The sequence below is a fragment of the Moschus berezovskii genome, chromosome 18 (genome assembly GCF_049115385.1).
Source record: "Moschus berezovskii isolate FMDL1 chromosome 18, NW_MosBer_1.0, whole genome shotgun sequence".
Taxonomy (NCBI): Eukaryota; Metazoa; Chordata; class Mammalia; order Artiodactyla; family Moschidae; genus Moschus; species Moschus berezovskii.
Genome location: NC_142477.1, coordinates 59,052,221 through 59,076,171, shown reverse-complemented (window position 1 = coordinate 59,076,171; position 23,951 = coordinate 59,052,221). Strand labels below are relative to the sequence as shown.

Below are 23,951 nucleotides of genomic sequence, written 5' to 3'. Positions count from 1 at the left end.
TTACTCACTGATAGAAAAAAAATTCCATCAAAGTTTTGATCATTTCTAAAACCACCATGAGATATCACCTCACACTTGTCAGAATGGTACTCATCAAAAAGAACCAAAGTAACAAATGTTGGCGAGAAGGTAGAGAAAAGGGGACCTTCATGCACAGTTGGTGGGAATGCAAGTTGGTGTAGCCACTACGGAAAACAGTATGGTTTCCCAAAACCTAAAAATAGAATTACTATATGATCCAGCAATTCTACTCCTGGGTATGTATCTGGGGAAAAAACCCCCACTAATTCAAAGTGTACATGTTCACAGTAGGATTATTTATAGTTGCCAAGTTATGGAAGTAACATAAGTGCTCATCAGCAGATTAGTGGATAAAGAAGATGTGGTATGTACACACACACACACACACACACACACACACACACACACACACACACACTGGAATACTACTCAGCTATAAAAAAGAACACATTTTTGCCATTTGCAGTAACCTGGGTGAACTTTGAAGGCATTATGATAAGTGAAATGTCAAAGAAAGACAAATACTCTATGATGTAACATATGTGGAATCTAAAAATTACAACAAACTGGGGAGTATAACAAAAAAGAACTAGATTCACAGATACAGAGAACAAGCTGGTGGTTACCAGTGAAGAGGAGGGAGAGGGGAACATGGGGTGGGAGAGTCGGAGGTGCAAATTACTCGGTGCAAGATCAACTACAAAGATGTTCTGTACAGCACAGGGAATGTGGCCAGGATTTTGTAGTAATCGTAGATGGAGCTTAACCTTTAAAAATTGTGTTTTAAAAAAGTGTGATCTGTTCCAGTTCTGTCCTTTGGTCCCCAGTTCTGTGACAATTTTCCTTACTGAAACTTTCCTGGTGAGTTACTAGACTGTGGCTGGGGTTCCTTATAGCCTTTTAAATTGCATATAGCACCCAGATATCCTGGGAAACTTGTTACAGGAAAGGCAGGGAATAAATTGAAGTACATGGTGATGTGTGCTACCTGCAAAGCTGATTTCACAGCTTTTCCTGATTTAAAATGGTGACATCTTACTATGAAAATTTTTTTTTTTTAATTTTGAGAACTTTTTGTTCTTTGTGTTCTTTTTTTAATTAATTAGTTAATTTTAATTGGAAGCTAATTACTTTACAATATTGTATTGGTTTTGCCATACACTGACATGAATCCGCCCCGGGTGTACATGTGTTCCGCATCTTGAACCCCCCTCTCACCTCCCTCCCCATTCCATCCTCTGGGTCATCCCAGTGCACCAGCCCCGAGCATCCTGTATCATGCATCGACCCTGGACTGGCGATTCGTTTCACATATGATAATATACATGTTTCAATGCCATTCTCCCAAATCATCCCACCCTCGCCCTCTCCCACAGAGTCCAAAAGACTGTTCTATATATCTGTGTATTTTTTTGCTGTCTCGTTTACAGGGTTATCATTTCCCTCTTTCTAAATTCCATATATATGTGTTAGTATACTGTATTGGTGTTTTTCCTTCTGGCTTACTTCACTCTGTATAACAGGCTCCAGTTTGTCTTTGAGCAACTTTTGTTGAACGTTTGTTTTGCACCCGATACTGTACTGAAATTGTTCCGCTAAGAGCATCAATCCAGGGGCACTTTTCAGCCCACATTTTACTTTCCCTGTCTGCCACATTTGTTACCTTGATTCCTTCCAGAAGTTCACTCTTCCTCTGGCTTCGGGATATCTCACTCCTGTGGTTTTCCTTCTCCCTTTTTCCTGCTCCTTCTCAGTCGTCTCTCCTCCTTTGAATGCTGAGTCCTCCAGAGTCTGACATTGGCCACTTGCTCTATTTACTCTACTCACTTTTCCTAAGCCAGTATCTGAACAACAACAACAAAAGACGCAAGTGTTTTTCTTAACTTCCACCTCTCATTCCCCATGATTATATGATTTATGAAATTTTATATTTTCTACCTCCTTGCTATATGTCAAAATGATTGATCCTATTGATTTTCTCCTCAGTTCAGTTCAGTTCAGTCGCTCAGTCGTGTCCGACTCTTTGCGACCCCATGAATCACAGCACGCCAGGCCTCCCTGTCCATCACCAATTCCCGGAGTTCACTCAAACTCATGTCCACAGAGTCGGTGATGCCATCCAGCCATCTCATTCTCTGTCGTCCCCGTCTCCTCCCGCCCCCAATCCTTCCCATCATCAGAGTTTTTTCCAGTGAGTCAACTCATCGCATGAGGTGGCCAAAATATTGGAGTTTCAGCTTTAGCATCAGTCCTTCCAATGAACACCCAAATTTTAGTAGTTTCATTTATGAATTCATTTTCGCAAAGGGCTATCTTTCCTAAACGGTGTTTCATAGAGTGTTGATTCCACAAGATGTTAAATAATATTCTACTGATGCAAAAAATCAGGGCTCCATGGCCAAGTAAGTTTGAGGAATGCTGCATACCACCATTCTCATCTTGGCAATTCAAAACAAACATGAAGCACTAAGAAGTTCTACTGAAAAGTACTTTGTTTGCTTAACTTAGCATTTCTAGTAGACTTTTCCTACTTTTGGGGGTGGTAGTTTAGTTGCTAAGCCTTGTTGCAACCCTATGGACTGTAGCCTGCCAGACTCTTCTGTCCATAGGATTTCTCAGGCAAGAGTACTAGAGTGGCTTGCCAATTCCTGCTCCAGGGGATCTTCCTGACCCAGGAATCAAACCCGAATGTCTGCTGCTGCTGCTGCTGCTGCTAAGTCACGTCAGTCGTGTCCAACTCTGTGTGACCCCATAGACAGCAACCCACCAGACTCCCATCCCTGGGTTTCTCCAGGCAAGAATACTGGAGTGGTTTGCCATTTCCTTCTCCAATGCATGAGAGTGAAAGTGAAGTCACTCAGTCATGTCCAACACTTAGCAACCCCATGGACTGTAGCCTACCAGGCTCCTCCGTCCATGGGATTCCCCAGGCAAGAGTACTGGAGTGGGTTGCCATTGCCTTCTCCAAGAATGTCTGCATTGCAGGCAAATTCTTTACCATTGAATTTAAAGAATTCTTTGATATCTTCCTTGTATTGCATAATTTGGGACATGCTTCAGTAGGATCCAAGTAAGGCACAAACTCATTTTTCTCCCAAGTAGTCAGTTTTCCTTTTTAATGAATTATCTCTCCCTTCCTTCTTGCTTATGTGGCTTTCTTTATCGTATATTAAATTCCTAAATATCTGAGGTCCATCTTAGAGCTGACTTTTAGCTTATTATTTTGAGATGAGGCATCTGTCAGTTTTTTTGAAGGAAGCCCATTTGAGTGTAGAATAAATTATCTTTAACCACTACAGACATGCCCCAGTATATCTGAGTATCAAATGTGAGCTTTCCATTAATAAAACTGAGGCCAAGTGAGTCATCAATCATGGAGTCTATTGAAGAAAGTTTTGCATTGGGTAAGAAGTCAGACTTGAATGGATATTCAACTTTTTTTGGTAATTAGCTCCATCATCAGCAGTTTCAATGGGCAAGGGCTATATTCCCCTCACCCGTCCTTTCCAATTAACAAGAGTGGTATTTAGCAACCTAGGGTGAAAGACTCAATTTTGAATCAGACATACTTGGAAATTTGTCCACACATATTTTTCTTTATAATATTCTGGCTTTGTGAAACAATTTCTTAAAATTACACCCAAACTACTTAAGATTATGGAATTAATCACATTTCACCTTGAGTTGCAGTTTTTTAATTAATCTAATTCTCATAGCCTGGAACTAGCAGTAATCATGTGAATTTCTTCTTTACCTGATTGTGAGACTAATACTATTTTGTTTTTCTGTTTAAAATATCAGATGGGTTAACCCACATTCTGGACACCTAGAACCCATAGTTCAGATACTTAAATGATGCTAAAGTCCCTTTCAATTGAATAATACAGTACACAGAAAACGTTTCCCATTTTCTTGGGGAATGAAGAAAGTTAGCAAACAGCAAACCCAAGCATACTTATATATATGAAAGAATGTCTGGGTGGAGAAACTCTACTGTTACCAGTGGTTATAGATGGATGATACGATTTTTCCATGGCCTTGCTCCCCTGCCCTGTGGTTTCTGGTTGGGTTCAACTAATAGAGAGATAGGGAGGAGCGTGAGGCTAGGGTCTTGATTTCCCTGGCCCCTTATTTGCAGGATTGCTGAATCCCTTCACTGAAGGACATGACTCCTCACCAGAAGGGCTTCTCCATGTGACTCTCTCCTGAGTTCTGGTGACTACTAGCTCCCTCTGTCCCTTGAGCCTCACTGTTTCTAGCTCTGTCCCAATCCGTTGTGATTTCCCTCGACACGTCCTGAAGATAGTAGTCATCACTGACCAAACAGTTCATTGACAGCATTAGGATCTAGGCGCTCACTTAAATGCTGGTTACTGTCAGTTACCACATAGCTGAATGGCTGGGCACTTACATCTTCTTTTTCTCTTAGATCCTAGAGTTGAAGACTGGCTCCTCATGTCCTCACCTCTGCCACAAACCATCATCCTAGGATTCTATGTCTATTTTGTCACATCCCTGGGACCAAAGCTCATGGAGAATCGAAAGCCTTTTGAACTCAAGAAAGCAATGATAACGTACAATTTTTCTGTAGTACTCTTTTCTGTGTATATGTTTTATGAGGCAAGTATCTTCAGTATTCCTAATGGGAGAATTTTACCTGAGTCTTTATGTTTGTCTGTCATGATGTTTCTTGATATGACTTTAAGGGTAACTCTCCAAGATTTAAGAAATTTCAGAAAGTTAGCTCACTAGAGCAGGTATTTGCACCCCTCCCCCAAGATATTGTTTTCTATGGACCAGATATTGAGCTCCTTAAAGGATCTCGGTATAGTCTACCTCGCAGATAGTGAGAAAAATTAACATTAAGTCCAGGGACTCACACACAGTTAGCCATAAAAGATGATTGAATCCATAAATGTTCAACTTTAAGGAAACTCATAGTTGGAGAAATTAGATATACCCAAGATAGTGTATTGCCTGGAAGACTCCATGGTAAGAGGAGCCTGGCAGGCTACAGTCCATGGGGTCACAAAAGAGTCGGACACAACTTAGTAACTAAACAACAACAAAGCTAGTGTAACTGCCAAGTGGAGGACTGATTTGAGTCCAGGTCTGTCTGACATCAGAGCTCATTCTGACTCTATTGAGTTGTCATCAGCATGGTAGGAATTTGGGGTTCAGAATGTATACACACCTTGATGACCTGTTAGGTGGTAGACTGGTTTGGTTTAGCTGGGTTGTGTGGGGAACAGAGATCTTAGACTCATACAAGGCAGTAGGTGAGGGAAGCTGTCCCTTAACTGTCAATAAGAGAGGTGGAGAATTTCCAGGACCAAAAGCAGACTCATGAATTCTCTCTCCCTTCTTCTGATTATAAATCTCAGCCACGCTCCCTTCTCTGCTTTTCTGGGATTCCTTGCTTCTCTTTCAATGCTGGCTGGCTTCCTCATCTTCTGCTCCTTACCCACTTCCTCTGCAGCACAGCCTGTGCTTCTTCATTACCAGGAGGACCTAGCATGGCCTCTCCAGCCTCTCCTGACATCCTGGCCTCTGCACGTGCATTTCTCCAGCCTGATTCTTGCTGTGGATTCACCTAACTAGCTCACCTTAAATCTGCTCTGGTGTCATTTCTCACAGGCCTTCCTGAAGTCCAAACTTACTTTGCTGCCTTCTACTTTATTTCCAGAATTAACTCATAGATCACCTTACTGTCCTTTCTGGAGCATAAACAACTGAAAGGGAGGGAGTAATGGGATAGACCTGGGAGCGGGAGGGGCAGAAAAATACATGCTTTTGGCGAGTTATCAGAGATAGAATATAACCTACTATAGGACAGACCCAGAAGTACTAAGAACAGACCTGGAAGCCAGGAGACCAGGGACTAGTTAGTCCCAGTTACACTACTAACTAGCTACCTGTTTTTGAACTAATCATTTAACTTCTGTTGGCCTCAGTTCTCTCATTATATAGAGTCAGGATTGACCTTGTCTCTCAGATCCCTTTATGCTCTGGTATCTGATTGTGTCATTGAATGTAGTGTCTCCAAATATATTTCTCTGGAAGGAATCCAATTATAACCAGTAAGTTTTGGTTTCAGCTTTAGAAATTACAACATAAAAGGTCTGAGGATGTCTGAATCTGAGAGTTTCTATCCCCTGTTAACTAGTAATACCTGAGTAACTGATATGCCAGTTTGGAGATTTATTACCTACCAAATAGAAATCATTACTCTTCCTTTGTGAAAGCCTAAAATATAGACATCTATGTCAAAAGCTCTGCAGACTTTTGGAATGTTCTTAAATCAGGAAAGCGCTGAGTTCTGCTTTCTGTTTAATCAAAGGTTTTTGACAGCTGAGCAGTGCGTCAGCTCCAGGACACATCCACACACACGTTTTATTGGGTGGAACACAATTGCATTTGGTCTGCATCCTCCACTAAGGATGTTAGGGCAAATATGAACAAGGTGAAAGGAAGTACATCAGACTAAAGGAACCCACATGCCTCATTTTATAGTGATGGCTTGAATGTGCTAATTACTTGGCAGAAGTTGAGTAATAACGGGAGACCAGCAAAGGCCCCACAGATGGTCACATCACAGAGCTTCTCCTATTCATCGCATTGGTGGTTTGAAGTAGGGAATCAGTCAACCATCTAAATGAATGGAGTTAGCATGTTACCTGAATCAGTCAGAGGTGAGTCTGAGTGCGAGTGTATGGAGACTCTCACTGACAGATCCGGACTTTGTAAAACAGATTTAACTATTTCTGTACTTCATTCCTTTGTTCCTTCCTTTGAGAAAATTTATTGACTTGTCTTTGTAGGATATTTTTCTCATCCATGAAATATGTCTTTATGCTTTTCTGAATCTTCATTTTTAAGATTTTATAATTTACCAAGTTGATAGTGTGATTATATTACAAGTCAAGCTAGAAGTTAGTTATCAAAAAAGGATAGTGTTTTTAAATACTACGGTCTAAGTGGTTTTTCTTTCTCCTTCATTTCTTTTCACCATTAAAATGTCATTCTGATTATGCCTCCTAAACTTTTGCCTATAGAAGTTAACTTCCTGTAAAGTTGTCATTTCAGCTTTAATAGTAATTAAAAGTACAGACTTAAAATGTAATGGAATAGAAAATGGTATAATCCTTATGCTGGGAAGGAAGACATCTTTCTTAGGGAAGATGCTGGCTTTTGTGAGAACAGGATGCCAGAGAAGAAACTGATCATATTGTCAGAGCCCTAACTTAAGCCAACCATTTAATATATATATTAATTTAAAATTAGAGCCCTTAGCTTTTCATTTTCAGATACTGTTTTAAAAGGAGACCTCCCTACCACTAGACTGAAAGGATATCAATGTAATCTTTGAATTATGGTCCAGACTTAACAATAGGCCTTTTCTTCTCACCACTGGCCTAAAGTCACTTCGTGGGTGTATTGGAATTAAGGCTTGCCAGATTGTATTCTCTTGTTAATATTTTTGTCTCTTACTTGTTATGTGAATTCAAAGCAAAACGAATATGTGAGTCTTGTGCTTGGTCTATCTTGATTTAAAAGCTATGGACTATCACTTCCTATTACATCCACTAACCGAAACAAGAAAAATCTAGTTGTTATAGACATTGGATGAGTACACTGAGAAGGTTGGTTTGCTCATTTATTTGTTGACTGATTGCAAAGATTTGAAATGATAAGAAATGGCTGATTTCAGACTCAGTCACCCCTTTGAGAATACACAAACATATGCCCAGGCACATAGAGATGTACATAAATAAGGTCAAATACTTACCAGTATTTGCTGTTTAAACAAAGCATTCCTGGCATTTGGTTTTCCAGTTTATTAGAATAATCATTCTAAGAAATAGTCATTTTAATTAGCACACAGTTTATATAAATGTGACTACAGCTTTTAAAACTCCTGATGCTTTGATATGAAGTTAGTTCCTGGTTTGTAAATGTTCTGGTCCACCTTTCCCTCTGCACTGACTGCTGAGTTACCTGCAAATGTAATGAAGAGACACGGTCAGAACTACCTTTGTTGTAGCTGTTGAGCAAGTACTTTCTTCTGTAATATGCATGTGGTCTCTTACAGTTTATAATGTCCGGCTGGGGTACAGGCTACTCGTTTCGATGTGATATTGTTGACTATTCACAGTCACCTACAGCACTGAGGGTAAGTTTCTTTTCAGAAAAAACTTGTAACTCTAAATCAGTGTTAAAACTTTGTGGACTCTATTTTTAAACACTGAATGTGAAATCAGAAGGAGTAAATGACTCAATTATCACATATGTGTTGAGTGAAAAAAGCTAAAAATTACGAGAAAAAAATCAAATTCAGGTGTGGGGTTTTCTGTAAAATGCAAATCGGTGCTTTTCTTTTTGAATTTCTTGGATTTAAAAGTAAATTTGTACCTGGTTCCTCAAAAATGGAATTACCATACGATTCAACAATTCCACTTCTGGGTGTATACCTAGAAGAATTGAAAGCATGGATTCAAATGACACATATACCTGTGTGAAATGGATAACTAGTGGGAAGTTGTTGTATAGTGCAGGGAGCTCAGCTCGGTACTCTGAAGAACCAGATGGCTGGGATGAGGGTGTGGTGAGAGAGGTCCAAGAGAAAAAAGATATACACATATAGCTGACTGACTTAATTGTATAGCAGAAACTAACACAACATTGTAAAGCAATTATACTCCAATTTTAAAAAGAGATATTTGTACACCAACTTTCACAGCATTCTTCACATTAGCCAAAAGACGGAAGTCAACACACATGTCCATCAACAGATGAATGTATAAACAGTGGTATATACATACAATGGAATATTTTTCAGCCTTAACAGGAAGGAAATTCTGACACCTGATACAATGTGATTGAGCCTTGAGTACATTATGCTAAGTGAAATAATCTAGGCATGAAGGGACAAAAAAAAAAACTGTATGATTCTGTTTTATGAGGTACACAGAGTAGTCAAATTCAGAAATAGGAAGTAAAGTGGTAGTTGTTGGTGGCTGGATTCCCAGGTGGGGATTTATTGTTTAATGGGTACAGAGTCAGTCCTGTAAGAGGAAGAGTTTTATGGATAGTTGTACAAGAAAGTGAAGGTACTTAATGCCACCAAACTATACACTTTAAAATGGTTAAGATGGTAAATTTTATGTAATGTAAATTTTGCCAAAATTAGAAAATATAAAGTTCTTTTCCATGTTAAAAAAAATAATAAATTCCTTTCTATGTGTGTTTCTGCAGATGGTACGCACCTGCTGGCTTTATTACTTCTCCAAATTTATTGAGCTATTAGATACTGTGAGTATATCGTCACCACATTTGGTAAATGTTTGATGTTTCAATGAAAGTGATAAACTGTGAGGGTTCAGTTGTCTGATAACTTTGGTTATCTCTCTTCCTCAGGCAGACTCCTATTATCTATTATTTTTTTATTATCAGTCATTTTAGAGAATAGATAGCATAAACTTATTTTTCAGTCTTTTGCAAATGCCAAAAGATTTTTTGTGTATCTACCAGGTTAAGATAAGAATGTAACTGTCACACATACTACAAAACTGAGCATCTTTATCTAGACGGACAACGGTTGTTCTGTGAAGTAAGTTCAGGAAGCAAAGAATAGAGAATATGTTACCTCTGATTCTTTATATCAAAGCAGTATGTCATCCATACTCCTTTAAGAGGACAAATGCTTCACATTTCATAAAGTCACACTAGAATGTTGTTATCTCTGGGATATCAGTAATTTTGGTAATATCAAAACTATTTCCAGCTGCCTTTCTGAAGTCTGTCTTATTGGGTCTTCTCCCTTCCTGAGAATCAACTCTGAGTGGCTCCTGCGAAAAGCAAGTGTCATGGATTAGGATCCATGATGAGAGGAGAAAACCTTGTACCTTTGTTTCCAAAAACAACAGAAAGCTGGCTATTATTGTATCTTTGTGGCAAGTGGACCTTATTTATCTGGAATCCGTTCTGGCCTAAGACTGCCAAGTGTGTTTTCTTCAGAATATATTCCACTACATTTCTAGTAGCAAATCTAAACATGCTTTACCTTCTCAGCTGGCTACACATAATGTTAGAATTATTGATGTGTGTTAGTCGCTCAGTTGTGTCCGACTCTTTGTGACCCCATGGACTGTAGTTCAGCAGGTTCCTCTGTTCATGGAATTCTCCAGGCAGGAATACTGGAGTGGGTTACCATTCCCTTCTCCAGGGGATCTTCCCCACCCAGGAATCAAACCCTGTTTCCCCCATTGCAGGCAGATTCTTTACAGTCTGAGCCACCAGGGAAGCCCTGAATTATTGATAGAAAGGAGAACTTAGTAAGCACAGAATCCAGGGGTTCTCAAATTTTAGCATGCATTAGAATCACCTGGCTGGGCTTCCCAGGTAGTCCTAGTGGTAAAGTATTCACCTGCCAATGCAGGAGATCAGGGATGTGGGTTTTGATCTCTGGGTGGGGAGAATCCTCTGGAGGAGGGAATGGCAACCCACTCCAGTATTCTTGCCTGGTAAATTCAATAGACAGAGAAGCCTGGTTGGCTACAATCCATGGGATCGCAAAGGGTTGGATACAACTGAGCATGTACCCATGCATGGACTCACCTGGAGAACTCATTAAAAACACACATGCTTCAACCCCACCCTCAGAATTTCTGATTCAGTGGGTCTTAGATGGAGTTTAAGAATTTGCATTTCTATCAAGTTCTCAAGTGAAGTTATTGCTGTTGGTCCAGGGTCCACACTTTAAGAACCCCCGCTGTCATCCACTGGTTCTCAGCCCTATGGCACTATAGACCTAATTGCCTTAGAAAGCAAAAAACCTGAACCCCACCCGCTAGAGATTTGGTGTCAAGATGGTCTGGAGTTAGAGACCAGGTATGGTTATTTAAAAACAAAAGACAAACCTTCTTGGATATTGTAATATGCAGACAGGGTTGAGAACCATTGATCTAGCCCAGAGCACTTAATCTGAAAAGAAATGGAAGCCAGAAAGTTATAAGACTTACCCAGAGAAATGCCGCTGCTGACTGGGACTAGCACCCCAGATTGCTCGCTTATGGCTTTTTCTGTTGCCCGTGTTGCCTTCCTCTGTGTGCATAAGCAAATGTGTTTTGACATCATTGTTCCTGCTTGGCATGTTCTCAGTTTCAGCTTCCATGGGAAACTGTTGCTTCTCTGTGTCCTTCCCTGAACCACATTTCTCAAATACTCTTAGGATGCTTTTGTTTCTGCCAGTCTGTTTAGTCCTGTACTTAGAAGTCTAACTTAGCTCTGGTTTTCTGCGTTTTGAATATTTTTGAACATTTAATTCTGCTTTTGAATATTTTTTTGAGGAAAAAAAAAAACCCCGTCCCCCTGCCCCCAGCTTTCTTATTCTACCTCTTCGTTTATTATAGAAATTATAGAGTTTCTGACTAGATACGTTCAATCTGGATGAGGGCTTTGACACCCTTCTCACTTTTCCTAAGCTGCTTTGCTTTCGTTTCCACCTTACTTCCCTAATTAATTCTTCAAGTATTTCCCTCTTCATCTTTCTTTAATAATAATTTGCTAACTTCTGATTTGCTGCAAGTCTTTCAATTTGCTTGATCCTTTATCTAAATTGGTAGAATACGTAGAATATGTTAGGGAGCAGTGTAGAATTTCAGTCCTAGGACTTCAAAGTCTGCTTTTCCATATATTTCAAAGTCTGCATGGGTTGTTTTTTTTTTTTTTGAACCAGTAACATTTTTTCAATAATTTTTGGCCATATCCTTCACTTTATATCTTTGATTTTTAAACACTGCCGTGTTCAAAAATTCAGTATCTTGTTACCTTTTTATTGATTCTTCCGTGACTAGGCATCATACCTAAGTTCTCTCATACTAATTATCTTTTGAGCTGCCTCTTAGAGAATCAGCTGCTTCTGTAGATTCCATAAGGCAACTCTTTCAAAGCACATTACAATATGGAATAGTAATAGTTTGCCGATATTTTTGTAACATTCGAAAATTATTTCACGATTTTATATGAACTTGATTTTCTTTAAATTATTTCAGATCTTTTTTATTCTGCGTAAGAAAAATAGTCAAGTGACTTTCCTGCATGTCTTCCATCATACCATCATGCCATGGACCTGGTGGTTTGGAGTCAAATTTGCTGCAGGTAGCCAAGGGAGAGTTGGGATTATGTGCTATAATTGGTTACATTTCTGTATGCTCTAAGCATAAATTCTACCTTTACGTGTGATTTAAAAGAATCCTAAAACATCAAAGAATCACTTTGATCAAACTTCTGACTTTCATTAATTATCTGAAGCATAAACACGGGACTCCTAACTAGATCTCCCCCACTCCCCAGTACTCTTTAATACGTATGACCTTTGGGCATAGTCTTCTACTCATCCTTTAGTTGTTTTGCTTGGATTTTATTCTTTTCCTATATAATTATATAAATATTTTAAAATAAGTAATAAATGATAAAATGGTAAAATCCTTGATTTTATAGACATGTAGTTAGATAACTATTGCTTATATCTTTCCAGGAAGTTAGAATGCTTATCTCAACTTCCATGTCTTCTTTGCTTTCAAATTTCCAAAAGCTGATACACCAACAACTCTTTAAAGATGTGTCAGATTACAATTGTCCTACCTTCCCTAAACATCCTACCATATTAAAGGATGCTCTGATTGTTTTTTAAGGTCAAAAATAGTTTAACTCAAAAGCTTGGCCAACAGATTCTTTAGTGGGTTTTGATTTTAGGCTTCTGAACATCTAGAATATGAGAGAACAGGAAGGTAAGTAATTTTACCTATCATAAAGTTTTAAATAAGTGATATCCTCAAGGTTATAGTCTTATTAGCAAAAGTTGTCTGGGGGAATTATTTGTTCTAGTTTCTTCAATTTAAGAAGTCTTCCTGTAGGCTTGCAGCTCATTCTAGGCAAAACTTTAACATTTCTGTGAACAGCTCACCTCTGTAGGGCGTTCTGACTTTGTAAGACTAAAGGAAAGAGAAACTACAACTGAGGAACTCTTGTTTGAGTTTTAGACTCTCTAGACATGGGGAGGGGCGTGGGGGGTAGAAATCTGCATGTCTCAGAGCATGGAAGGACATAGATTAGCCAGTGGCTAGAGAGAGAAGGAAATGGCAACCCACTCCAGTGTTCTTGCCTGGAGAATCCCAGGGACGGGGGAGCCTGGTGGACTGCCGTCTATGGGGTCACACAGAGTCGGACACGACTGAAGTGACTTAGCAGCAGCAGAATAGGATGCCAGAACCTAGGGGAACTGGAAGGGTTGGCCCTATTTTGGCCCAAGGGCATCCGATTTTCAAGTATGTAAAGTAGCTCCTTCGGAGAAGGCAATGGCAAGCCACTCCAGTACTCTTGCCTAGAAAATCCCATGGATGGAGGAGCCTGGTGGGCTGCAGTCCGTGGGGTCGCTAAGAGTCGGACACGACTGAGCGACTTCACTTTCACTTTTCACTTTCCACTTTCACACACTGGAGAAGGAAATGGCAACCCACTCCAGTGTTCTTGCCTGGAGAATCCCAGGGACAGGGGAGCCTGGTGGGCTTCCGTCTATGGGGTCACACAGAGTCGGACACGACTGAAGTGACTTAGCTGCAGCAGCAAAGTAGCTCCTTGCCAAAAATTGGCATGTATCTGTTGAAGATTTTTTTTTTAAAGGAAACATAGTTGATTTTCTCATAATGTATACATGTGAATTTAAAAATTTAACTCACATTATAACAAGATGGTCTCATCTGTGTCCATTTCACAAATCGAAGGTAGTTACATTATTTAATCTCCATTATTTTACTTTGCTTTCCATGCTTTTGTTTTCTCTTGCACGTATGTTGCGCCTCTCAGTTCTTTTTACAGTGATATTTCTCGACACTATTTCTTTTGGTGGAAATTAGAAAATATCTAAACATCCAGTAATTGAACGGTTGTGATGTCTTGTGTTTCTAATTGTGAAATGCAAATGATTTTGAGAGACATGTAGCTCCAACTCCTGTTAAGCAGCTTGGCTCCTAAATTTATCAGAAATAGATGACTATTCTTACCATTCTATTTTTAAAGTATGCTAGACAAGGTGTTTTCACACTCTTAGAACTTATTTATTCAGATATCTTTCAAAAGACCAGATTATTCTATTCCAACACTGAAGAATAAATTAAAAATAAATAGGAAGACAGTACCCCCAAATACAGTGATTAAGAGATATTGACACAAGGGGTCTCCCTTTCCTTCTTTATCCACCTCTGCATTTTCTAAATTTTCTTGTTTGAATATCTGTTGATTCTATAGTGGACTAGCAAACACTTGAACAGCATACCTGATATCTGTTCAGTGACAAATACAGCAACAAGAGCAAGGGTGTTTCCAGAAATGTGGTGTGGTGTTGCTTTCATTCCTAGAATAAAACTGTCCAGCTTTATCTGTCCTTTCAAAAACCAGAGCACAGCTGATCTGTATCTAGTATTTAATTTCCTCTTTGCCTATTGTACTCCTCCCTGGGACAATAGCAATCCAGCTTTTCTTTTGAATGTGATAAAAATATTTCTGTGGCAGGTTTTTATATTAATTATGTATATACTCCATTTCAGAGATATGGAGAATTGTTATAATTACCCAGGTGGTTGCTTTATATTTTTTCCAAACCAAACAAATAAAATGTGATGGTACTAATTATAATTCATTCTTTGCAGAACTATTGTAAGGAAGAAAGCAAACTTACAAAGTATTTTATAAGACCCAAAGGAGATATGAAAAGTATTACTAGTTAAAATGTAATTGTTCTGTGAACAAACATTAAAATAACTCACCAAAAAACAATCACTACTAGAGAAAAAAGCGAGCTAATTTGATTTGATAGCTTATTTTAATCAGTAACCCTAACTATAAACACTCTTAGCTACACTGCTGCTGTGTTAAATTCCTGTCCAAAGGAGCCTCATTTTAGGACATTCAAATGGTGAAAGTTTCTGAATGGAAAATAGAATTCATCTACCAAAAAATGGAAGAGGTGTCTTAGTGAGAAAGGCTCAGTCTGATTCATTATCAAGCATGAAATAGATTTCCTGTGTATCTGTAATTGTGAGGCAATGGATTTGAGAGGTAGCTGGCTTGTCCCCATTTAAATAGCTTAACTCATAAACTATTCTATTTATAAATTACCCTAGAAAAGGTGTTTTTACACCACACTAATTTATTTATTTATGTTTCTTTTGGGAAAAAGACTAATCCAAATGTAAATAATAGAAGCTGGGAGTTTGTTAATAAGTTTCATCAGTTCAGTTTCTTTGTACTTGAAATTTGTGATATTGAGAGGATTAGCTGAAATTTTATTTATTCTATTCAGGAGAGGAAAGCTTATGAAATATAGTATAGCATGAAAAAGACTTTTTTTGTATTTAAATATGAAATTTTTAAATATTTATTTTAAAACTACTTAATTACTTTTAAGTAGTTTAAAATATTATTTTAAACAGATTATTTTTAGGAGTACTTTGGCAGTGGTAACATTTAGAAGTATCTAGAATTGTTGCAATTATGGATGATTTTTTAAAAATAATTATTTCTGCTATGAAGCAGTTTTTATGACATCTGTCCTTAGAAGATTGTATTCAAAGTAATAAATTTCAGTTTTGCTTTAAACTTTCTATAAATCACAGTGTTCATGAATTCAGTCTTTTGTCTAATGTAATTAGGCAAATTTGTGAGATTTTCTTTTATTTCTGAAATCAAAGAATATTAGAGTAAATAAAATAGAATATTTTTAGAAAAATTTAAATTCCAAGTCAACATTAGTAAGCTGAATCAGGCTCTATGTAAAGAATGAATATTCTTCTAAATTGTTCATCTTAGGAAAGAGACACTGGGGAAGAGTTTTGTTTTTTTTCCCCACCATCTACCAATTACTTTGTTTTCCCTTTCCACTGTACTACTGATTCAGTTAGGCTTACCTGATGGTTCAGCTAGTAGAGAATCCACCTGCAATGCAGGAGACCTGAGTTTGATCCCCGGGTGGGAAGATCCCCTAGAGAAAGGAAAGGCTACCTACTCTAGTATTCTGGGCTAGAGAATTCCATGGACTGTATAGTCCAGGGGGTTGCAAAGAGTCAGACATGACTGAGGGACTTTCACTTCATTTCACTGATTCAGTTAAAGACAATTGAAAGAATCTTGGCTTATATTTACTCCAGGGTCCTTTTCTTCTATCCTAAATTGAAGGTGATCAGTGGGAGATGTGGTGGGATTAGAAGAGGAAACCAAGATAGGAAGGCACAATTAATGATAGTCAAATGGAAACAGCATCAAAATGGTTTAACAATTAATAAATATTTATTTTGGAAAAACAATGATTGATTAAAGCAAACTTAACATAGCTTACTTGTGAAAGCCAGTGGTTCTACTGCCAAAGTTTTGTGGCAGTAAAAGTATTGAAAACTATTGAGTGAAAAAAAGTTAATTTGATTTTACACAATAATATGTAAGAAATGTATATATAGATTCTTAGTGGCTTAATTTGTAATAACTCAGATTGGAAACAACTCAAACATCTTTTGATTGGAGATTGGATAAGTACATTGTGATGAATTCATATCAGGTAATACTACACAGCAATAAAAAGATAATCTATGTGGATGCATCTTAAAAACAGTATGTTGGTTAGAAGAAGGTAGCCACAAAGAATATATCCTATGTAATTCTATTTATATGAAGTTTGTAACAGGCAAAACTAACAGTTGATGATGGAAGTCAGAATAAAAGTTAAATTAGAAGGAGTATATTAGTTAGAAGGGGCACATGGGAACTTTATGTGGCCTCAGAAATGTCTTATATCTTGAATTTGGTGGTGGTGACATATGTAAAAAATCATCAAGTTGTACACTTAAGATTAGTGTACTTTGTGTGCTTTATATATGTTAATTCTTACTAAAAATGAATTTGATTACTATTATTTAGCAATATATTATATTTAAAAGGTAATTTCACTTAGTTTGTTAAGGTAAGTCCAAATCACAGGACCATCTTAATGTTAAGATAGAATAAATAAAGTCATGCTAATTTATTTTCCAAGATTTTATTTTATATTTTAAAAAATGGATGTAGTATCCAGCTCCCTCTAATTTTATAGATGTTTCATAATAATGATATTTCATATTTATTTCTCTTCCCACTAAAATTAAAGAAATATACTAAAAGTTCAGACCAAAATATATCTCATCTTAAGGAACAGTGCCCCTATTTTATGATTTTTTTTTCCAGGTGGTTTGGGAACATTCCATGCCCTTATAAATACAGGTGTACATGTAGTCATGTATTCCTACTATGGACTGTGTGCTTTGGGACCAGACTACCAGAAGTATTTGTGGTGGAAAAAATATTTGACATCATTACAACTTGTAAGTAGTTAATTTTCTTTAAAAGCAGATATGAAACTAAACTGGGAGTCACCTGACTTCATTATGAATGAGGATACTAACGAAAGAGCAAAGTTTACAAAACATAGGAATATAAATTGCCTGGCCTCTAAGGCATCCCAGGTGGCGCAGTGGTAAAGAATCCACCTGCCAGTGGAGAAGATGCAAGACACACGGGTTCCATCCCTGAGTAGGGAAGATCCCCTGGAGTAGGAAATGGCAACCCACTTCAGTATTCTTGCCTGGGAAATCTCATGGACTGAGGAGCCCGGCAGGCTACAGTCCATGGGATCACAGAGTCAGACATGACTGAGCACACACACACAAATGGCATACCATCATTCTTTATATCTTCTGTGAACTTTTGTCAGGAACTTTATTGAAAACAAAGTATATTTGGTAGCCAAGAGGCTCAGACAATTAAAATAACATGTATATCTTTATACCATCTTTATATTATTTTATGCATTTATATGAGGAGGAAATGGTAACCCACTGCAATATTCTTGCTTGGAGAATTCCATGGACAGAGGAGCCTGGCAGATTACAGTTCACAGGGTTGCAAAGAGTTGGACACAACCGAGCGACTAACACATACACAACATGCATTTATATAAAATAAATATATTTATGATCAAAATAATCTCAAAATTATGTGAACCTCGTTAGACATGATATTAAATTAGAAGTTAGAAATTCCATATGCTAGATCTAAATGACCTTGAGGGAATATAACTTTCAGAGAATTATGAGCCTTCCTGTGTGCCTGCCTACCTAGTCCTAACATTTGTAAGTTTATCTTTCCTCCAACTAGTAAAAGTTCTGTGGGAATTAAAGGTATAGAGTGGTGCTGTAGAATACATATTGACAAAAACGACAACACCCTAAATAACCAAACGTAAGGAAATTATTTTAATTCCTGCTTGGAAATATTACAAAGTTCTGAAAATTATTCACAAGTCCTTTTTTAAAAGCATTTTATATAAATAGAAAGTAATATATGTTTATTGTAGAGAAATTAGAACATCTATACTGAGAAGGAAATGGCAACCCACTCCAGTGTTCTTGCCTGGAGAATCCCAGGGACGGGGGAGCCTGGTGGGCTTCCGTCTATGGGGTCACACAGAGTCGGACATGACTGAAGTGACTTAGCAGCAGCATACTGCATATAGAATTTGTCTTAGGCTTTTTTTTTCCACTTAACATACTCGTAAGTGTTGTAAAAACTTTTTAATAATATGGAAAAACACTTATATAGGGAAAATACATGCTGTTCATTATTTTTTCAAATGTGTTGATAGTATTTACACAAACACACCTGTATAGAATGCTGAGGATGCTACTTTGACTTTCTAAAGTTTCATTTTCTCATCTGCAAAATGAGAGGAATAATTGTAGCTACCGCACAAAAATGTCCTAAAAGTTCCTTGAGATAATGCAAGGAAAGCTGATGATGATAATAACAAGAATGATGTAAAAATCTTAACTGTGGTTAGAATAGATTGTGGGTAATCATTATTTATTTTTATGTGTAGATTTTTACTTTTCCAAAATTTCCACAGAACACGTGTTACCTTTTAGTCATGAGAAAAAAGATATCCAAAAAATCTGGACATTAGCCCAGAACATGTAATATGTTCTTTTAAGACTGTGCAGAACGTTCTGGAACACAGAGCCCTTGGGCATATGAGGCAGGTCACCAATGCTGTCTTACTGCTTGAAAATTCTCTGCTTTGGCTGGCAGATAGGATATATTTTTGTCTATGACAGTGGAGGACTGCTGGCAAATATGAAGACTCAGTGATGCTGTGGTTCCAATAAAGTAAATGGGTCTCTAATTAGAATGTTTTTATTCCTCTCCCCACCCCATCCTCAACTGAAATATCCAGGTTAACAACAGGATGGAATGTTTGAAATCAAGCTGTCATAGAAAATTAGGCCATAAGTTAGTGGTCCTCAGTGTATTTCTTCAGACAAGACCTCAAGTTGAGACTGATGGTTCTCTGAGTGTTAAAGGGCTGCTACACCATACTGCGTGTGTGCGTGTTCAGTTGCTCAGTTGTGTCGGACTCTTTACGACCCCATGGACTGCAGCTGTACAGCTCCAGGGAATGTACATAGCACTCCCTGGAGTTGTGTGCTTTGGCACCACTGAACAGTGGTTCCAAATTCCCATCTGCATTTTGACATTGTTCCACCTACTCTCTCTCCCATGGAGGCTAGATTGAAAAATAAAATTCCCTGTTCAACAGTAGCCTAGATGTGGTTGGAGAGTGTTTAAATATAAGCAGACAAAGAATGCATTAAATAATTGCTCCATTGTGACTCTTGGTAGCTTAACAGTACTTTTCATTCTTCCATCTGTTAGATCCAGTTCGTTCTTGTCACCATCCACATCGGCCAGTTCTTTTTCATGGAGGATTGCAAGTACCAGTTTCCAGTCTTTCTGTACATCATTATGAGTTACGGCTGCATCTTCCTGCTTCTCTTTCTCCATTTTTGGTACCGTGCTTACACCAAAGGTCAGAGGCTACCCAAAACTGTGAAACATGGAATCTGCAAAAACAAAGATCACTAAAGTTCAAGCACAACATAGGTCTATGAAAAATATTGATATCTTGTCTTCCTTGACAATCAAGAGATATTTCCATGTGCAGTGCATTTTGTATATTTTTCAAAACCAAGAGCTTGTATTTTTATGATAAGTTATTGGGGTTGCTGGTATTTGAGAGCCCAAAGCTCCCAGAGAGCAGTCTTCTGATAATTAGAGCCTAAAGCAGCCAGTTTTTCAGCTGCTTTTAAACCTAAAGATCTTATTTAACACATTTTTTAAATTGAAAGAAGGATGTGAAACAGTACAGTAGTCTTCAAAGAAATCCAGTATACATGAAAAATATCGTTTGATATTTTGAGCATGGGCAGAGATCCATGCAGTACAGTAGATTCCTTCTTCAGGGTCTGAAAACCTTTAACTATGGGCTCTGGCTTTGTTGCTTGTTGACTATGTTCAGAAGACACTGTATTTACTCTAAACATAAATTCCCATTCTAAAGAGCTAACATGATTTTTGATAAGTTATCATTTAAAATTACTAAGTCATTTTTAATGAATCTCTTAAATAGCCAGCACCGGTTTTGCTTGTAAGACTTACTCCCAACACTTTTGCTTGGTAAACTCTTTAAAGGTAACAATCCTTTAGGTTAATACATTGATGCACTTGAAACTAAGGTGGAGTTAATATTTTGAAAAAAAGGTGATTTGTTCGGATGGCTTAATGAACACTTTACTGTTACTCTTTTGCACTGAACTTTGCATATTTCTGGGAAGAGGTGCATTTGTCCAAGGAAAAAATAAATAGTTGTCTGTAGTATTGATATAATGTCACTTTCTCGTATGATCATGGTTTAAAGGATTATCTTGGTTAAATATATATTGGTTAGATGTGTAAATGCTCATATCATTAGCACACATTAAATGATTTTACACATAGTTTTCCAGGGGGGGGTTAAGAGTAGCTTGTGAAGCAACTGGAAGCAAATGGTGGCACAGAAACTATCCAGGGAAGACTTGGTGATAGGGGTCTCTCATAAAGAGAGCAAGGGAAAGAGAATGTGTAACAGTTATTGTTATAGATTCACTGCACGAAAAAATATTTTCCAGAGTTATGAATTAACAGCCTAGATTTCTTTTTTTTCATATTTATGAACTATATAATGAAGGACTACAATGCATTTTGCATAGCTTTCATTTTTTAAAATTGCTGCTTTCTAAATTTCTCGTTTTCACATTTTGTTGGGGAACCCAACTACTGATCAGTAGAGTTTCACCCAAGAAATAGCAATAGTTGGACATTTCTGAATTTTTCCATATTGCTTGTTTACTTGTTATACTTGATTTTGAAGGGTTGCTTGTGCTTGTGTCACCGCAAGCAATCAGTGCCCAGTCAGTGTGTAACACACGATGACACTTATTGCACAACAAAGCCCGAGTTTCTACCAACTGTAAACCCCTAGAGTTAGGTGTCTCCCTCTGAATCCATTCATCTATACCATTCATCTATACCATCTCTTCACACTCAGCAGGTTCATAAGGTTATTTGCCTTTAGTGATTTCACTAAATGATGAAGTGATAAAGGTTGATAAAAAGAGAGATTACATTTAAAAAAAAAATAAATAATAAAGAGCAGGAAAGCAAAGGTAAAAGAAACAGCAGCTCTAATTTATTTCTCTATGAGAGTCTCAGGTCTCCTTAAGTGTTTTCCTGTTTTGGTTCTTCAAATCCAGCCTAAGCTAAAGTGAAGAGGTATGGTAGATGCTGTTACACATATGCACAGTTCCCAAAGACCCCAGTAGGGTAAAGACCAAAAGAAGATACAACAGGAGAGCTGGGTTCGATCCTTGGTTTGGGAAGATCCCCTGGAGAAGGGAATGGCAACCCACTCCAATATTCTTGCCTGGAGAATCCCATGGACAGAGAAGAATCTGGTGGGCTACAATCCACGGGGTTGCAAAGAGTCGGACATGACTGAACTACTTTCACTCACTTGATATCTTTCCATACTTTCTCCCTTGTACTGTACAACCTCCCCTCATCTTCCTGTAGCCTTTAAAATGATTGAGGTGCCTATGAACTAATAGCAACATGTGACAGAATCACACTCTGCACTGTATGAATAGGAGTAGAGAGCTAGAATGTTACATGAAAAGAAATCACAGCTGGCAGAGCAACCTTCATATGAATGAACGTCAGCAGATCAGAGTGCCACTGGATGCAGGACTGGGTGGGTATTGTTTTCTTAAATGGCTCTGTGGGTCACATAAAGTTTCTGTTGGACTTTCATTCCGCTTTTCAAGACTTCCTTGCCTTTGGGTGTGCTTTGCTTACCTGACAAATAAAAAGGCCAGCTACAAAACCTGGCTTATGATATAAAGCTCTATGAATTCTTTAGAACCTATGGCTACATTATAAATAAATACAAATATAAAATTTTAAATATCTGTGGGACATTGCCATTTTACAGTCTTAATTGAGCAGACTGCATTGTTACATAAATTATAAGATTATGAAGTTGCATTTCTTCAATTATCCCTTATTTCTGTTAACTACTTTAAAGACTGTGGAAAACTCTGTGGAAATTGTCAGTTTGGGTCTGATTTTCTGTGTGTGTATTATAATAATAAATTCATGGTGTTGCATGTCAATGTGTTTGTGTTTTTCATTTTGGAAACTTAACTATGTATGTTTGCAAGGAAAGATGGTGTTTTAATCTGAATATTCATTTAATCAAATCATTTCACACACTTGTACCCTTGCTATGTTTAGAGCCCTGTGCTGGACATTGAAAGTGAAAGTGAAGTCGCTCAGTCATGTCCAACTCTTTGCGACCCCATGAACTGTAGCCTACCAGGCTCCTCTGTCCATGGGATTTTCCAGGCACAAGTACTGGAGTGGGTTGCCATTTCCTTCTCCATGGGATCTTCCCGACCCCGGGATCGAACCCGGGTCTCCTGCATTGTAGGCAGACGCTTTACTGTTTGAGCCACCAGGGAAGTCCTGGACATTAGAGTGTTACAAAATACAAAGATGCCTACCTACCACTTGGAACCTTCCTGATGGTCTGGTGGTTAAGACTCCACACTTCCACTGCATGGGGCACAAGTTCAGTCCTTGGTTGGGGAACTAAGATCCCACATGCTGCACAGCACAGCCTAAAAAACAAAAATCAAAGATGCCTACCATGTAGCTGATACCCCCGGAGCTTGCAGGCTGTCAGGGCAGATTGTGTTACAGGGAAGTATATGGTTGGTGTCATATGAGTAAAGTCCTGGCACTTAGTAGCAGGGAAGGTCCATGAAGGTAAGTAAATGTGGGTCACATACAGATTATCAAAATGGGAAGTGGGTTAGTGGGAAAGGTGTTCTAGGTAAAAAAAAAAAAACAGATCAAGGGGGCCTAGGGGTAGGAAAGTGTAGGAAATGGCCAGCAGACCAAATTAGAGCAAGGCATCCTCAGATATGCAGATGACACCACCCTTATGGTAGAAAGTGAAGAAGAACTAAAGAGCCTCTTGATGAAAGTGAAAGAGGAGAGTGAAAAAGTTAGCTTAAAACTCAACATTCAGAAAACTAAGATCAAGGCATCTGGTCCCATCACTTCATGGCAAATAGGTGGGGAAACAATGGAAACAGTGAGAGAGTTTATTTTTGGAGGGCTCCAAAATCACTGCAGATGGTGATTGCAGCCATAAAATTAAAAAACACTTGCTGCCAACCTAGACAGCATATTACAAAGCAGAGACATTACTTTGCCAACAAGGTCCGTCTAGTCAAAGCTATAGTTTTTCCAGTAGTCAGATATGGATGTGAGAGTTGGACTATAAAGAAAGCTGAGCACCGAAGAATTGATGCTTTTGAACTGGTGTTGGAGAAGACTCTTGAGAGTTCCTTGGACAGAAAGGAGATCCAACCAGTCCATCTTAAAGAAAATCAGTCCTGAATATTCAT

General features: G+C 38.1%; 1 protein-coding gene across 2 annotated transcripts in view; it reads left to right on the top strand.

The window, feature by feature from the left end:
* Positions 1 to 22,643, top strand: part of ELOVL7 (ELOVL fatty acid elongase 7) — a 78,090-nt gene extending 55,447 nt beyond the window's left edge. Inside the window, exons 3-8 of one of the 2 annotated variants that reach the window (XM_055422018.2) lie at positions 4,451 to 4,641; positions 8,114 to 8,194; positions 9,277 to 9,333; positions 12,075 to 12,180; positions 17,293 to 17,429; positions 19,816 to 22,643. In XM_055422018.2, coding sequence (XP_055277993.1) covers positions 4,451 to 4,641; positions 8,114 to 8,194; positions 9,277 to 9,333; positions 12,075 to 12,180; positions 17,293 to 17,429; positions 19,816 to 20,025 — 782 coding nt within the window. In that variant the 3' untranslated portion in view covers positions 20,026 to 22,643. The remainder of the gene's footprint in view (positions 1 to 4,450; positions 4,642 to 8,113; positions 8,195 to 9,276; positions 9,334 to 12,074; positions 12,181 to 17,292; positions 17,430 to 19,815) is intronic. The other variant, XM_055422019.2, reaches the window with a different exon arrangement.
* The last annotated feature ends 1,308 nt before the right edge of the window (positions 22,644 to 23,951 follow it).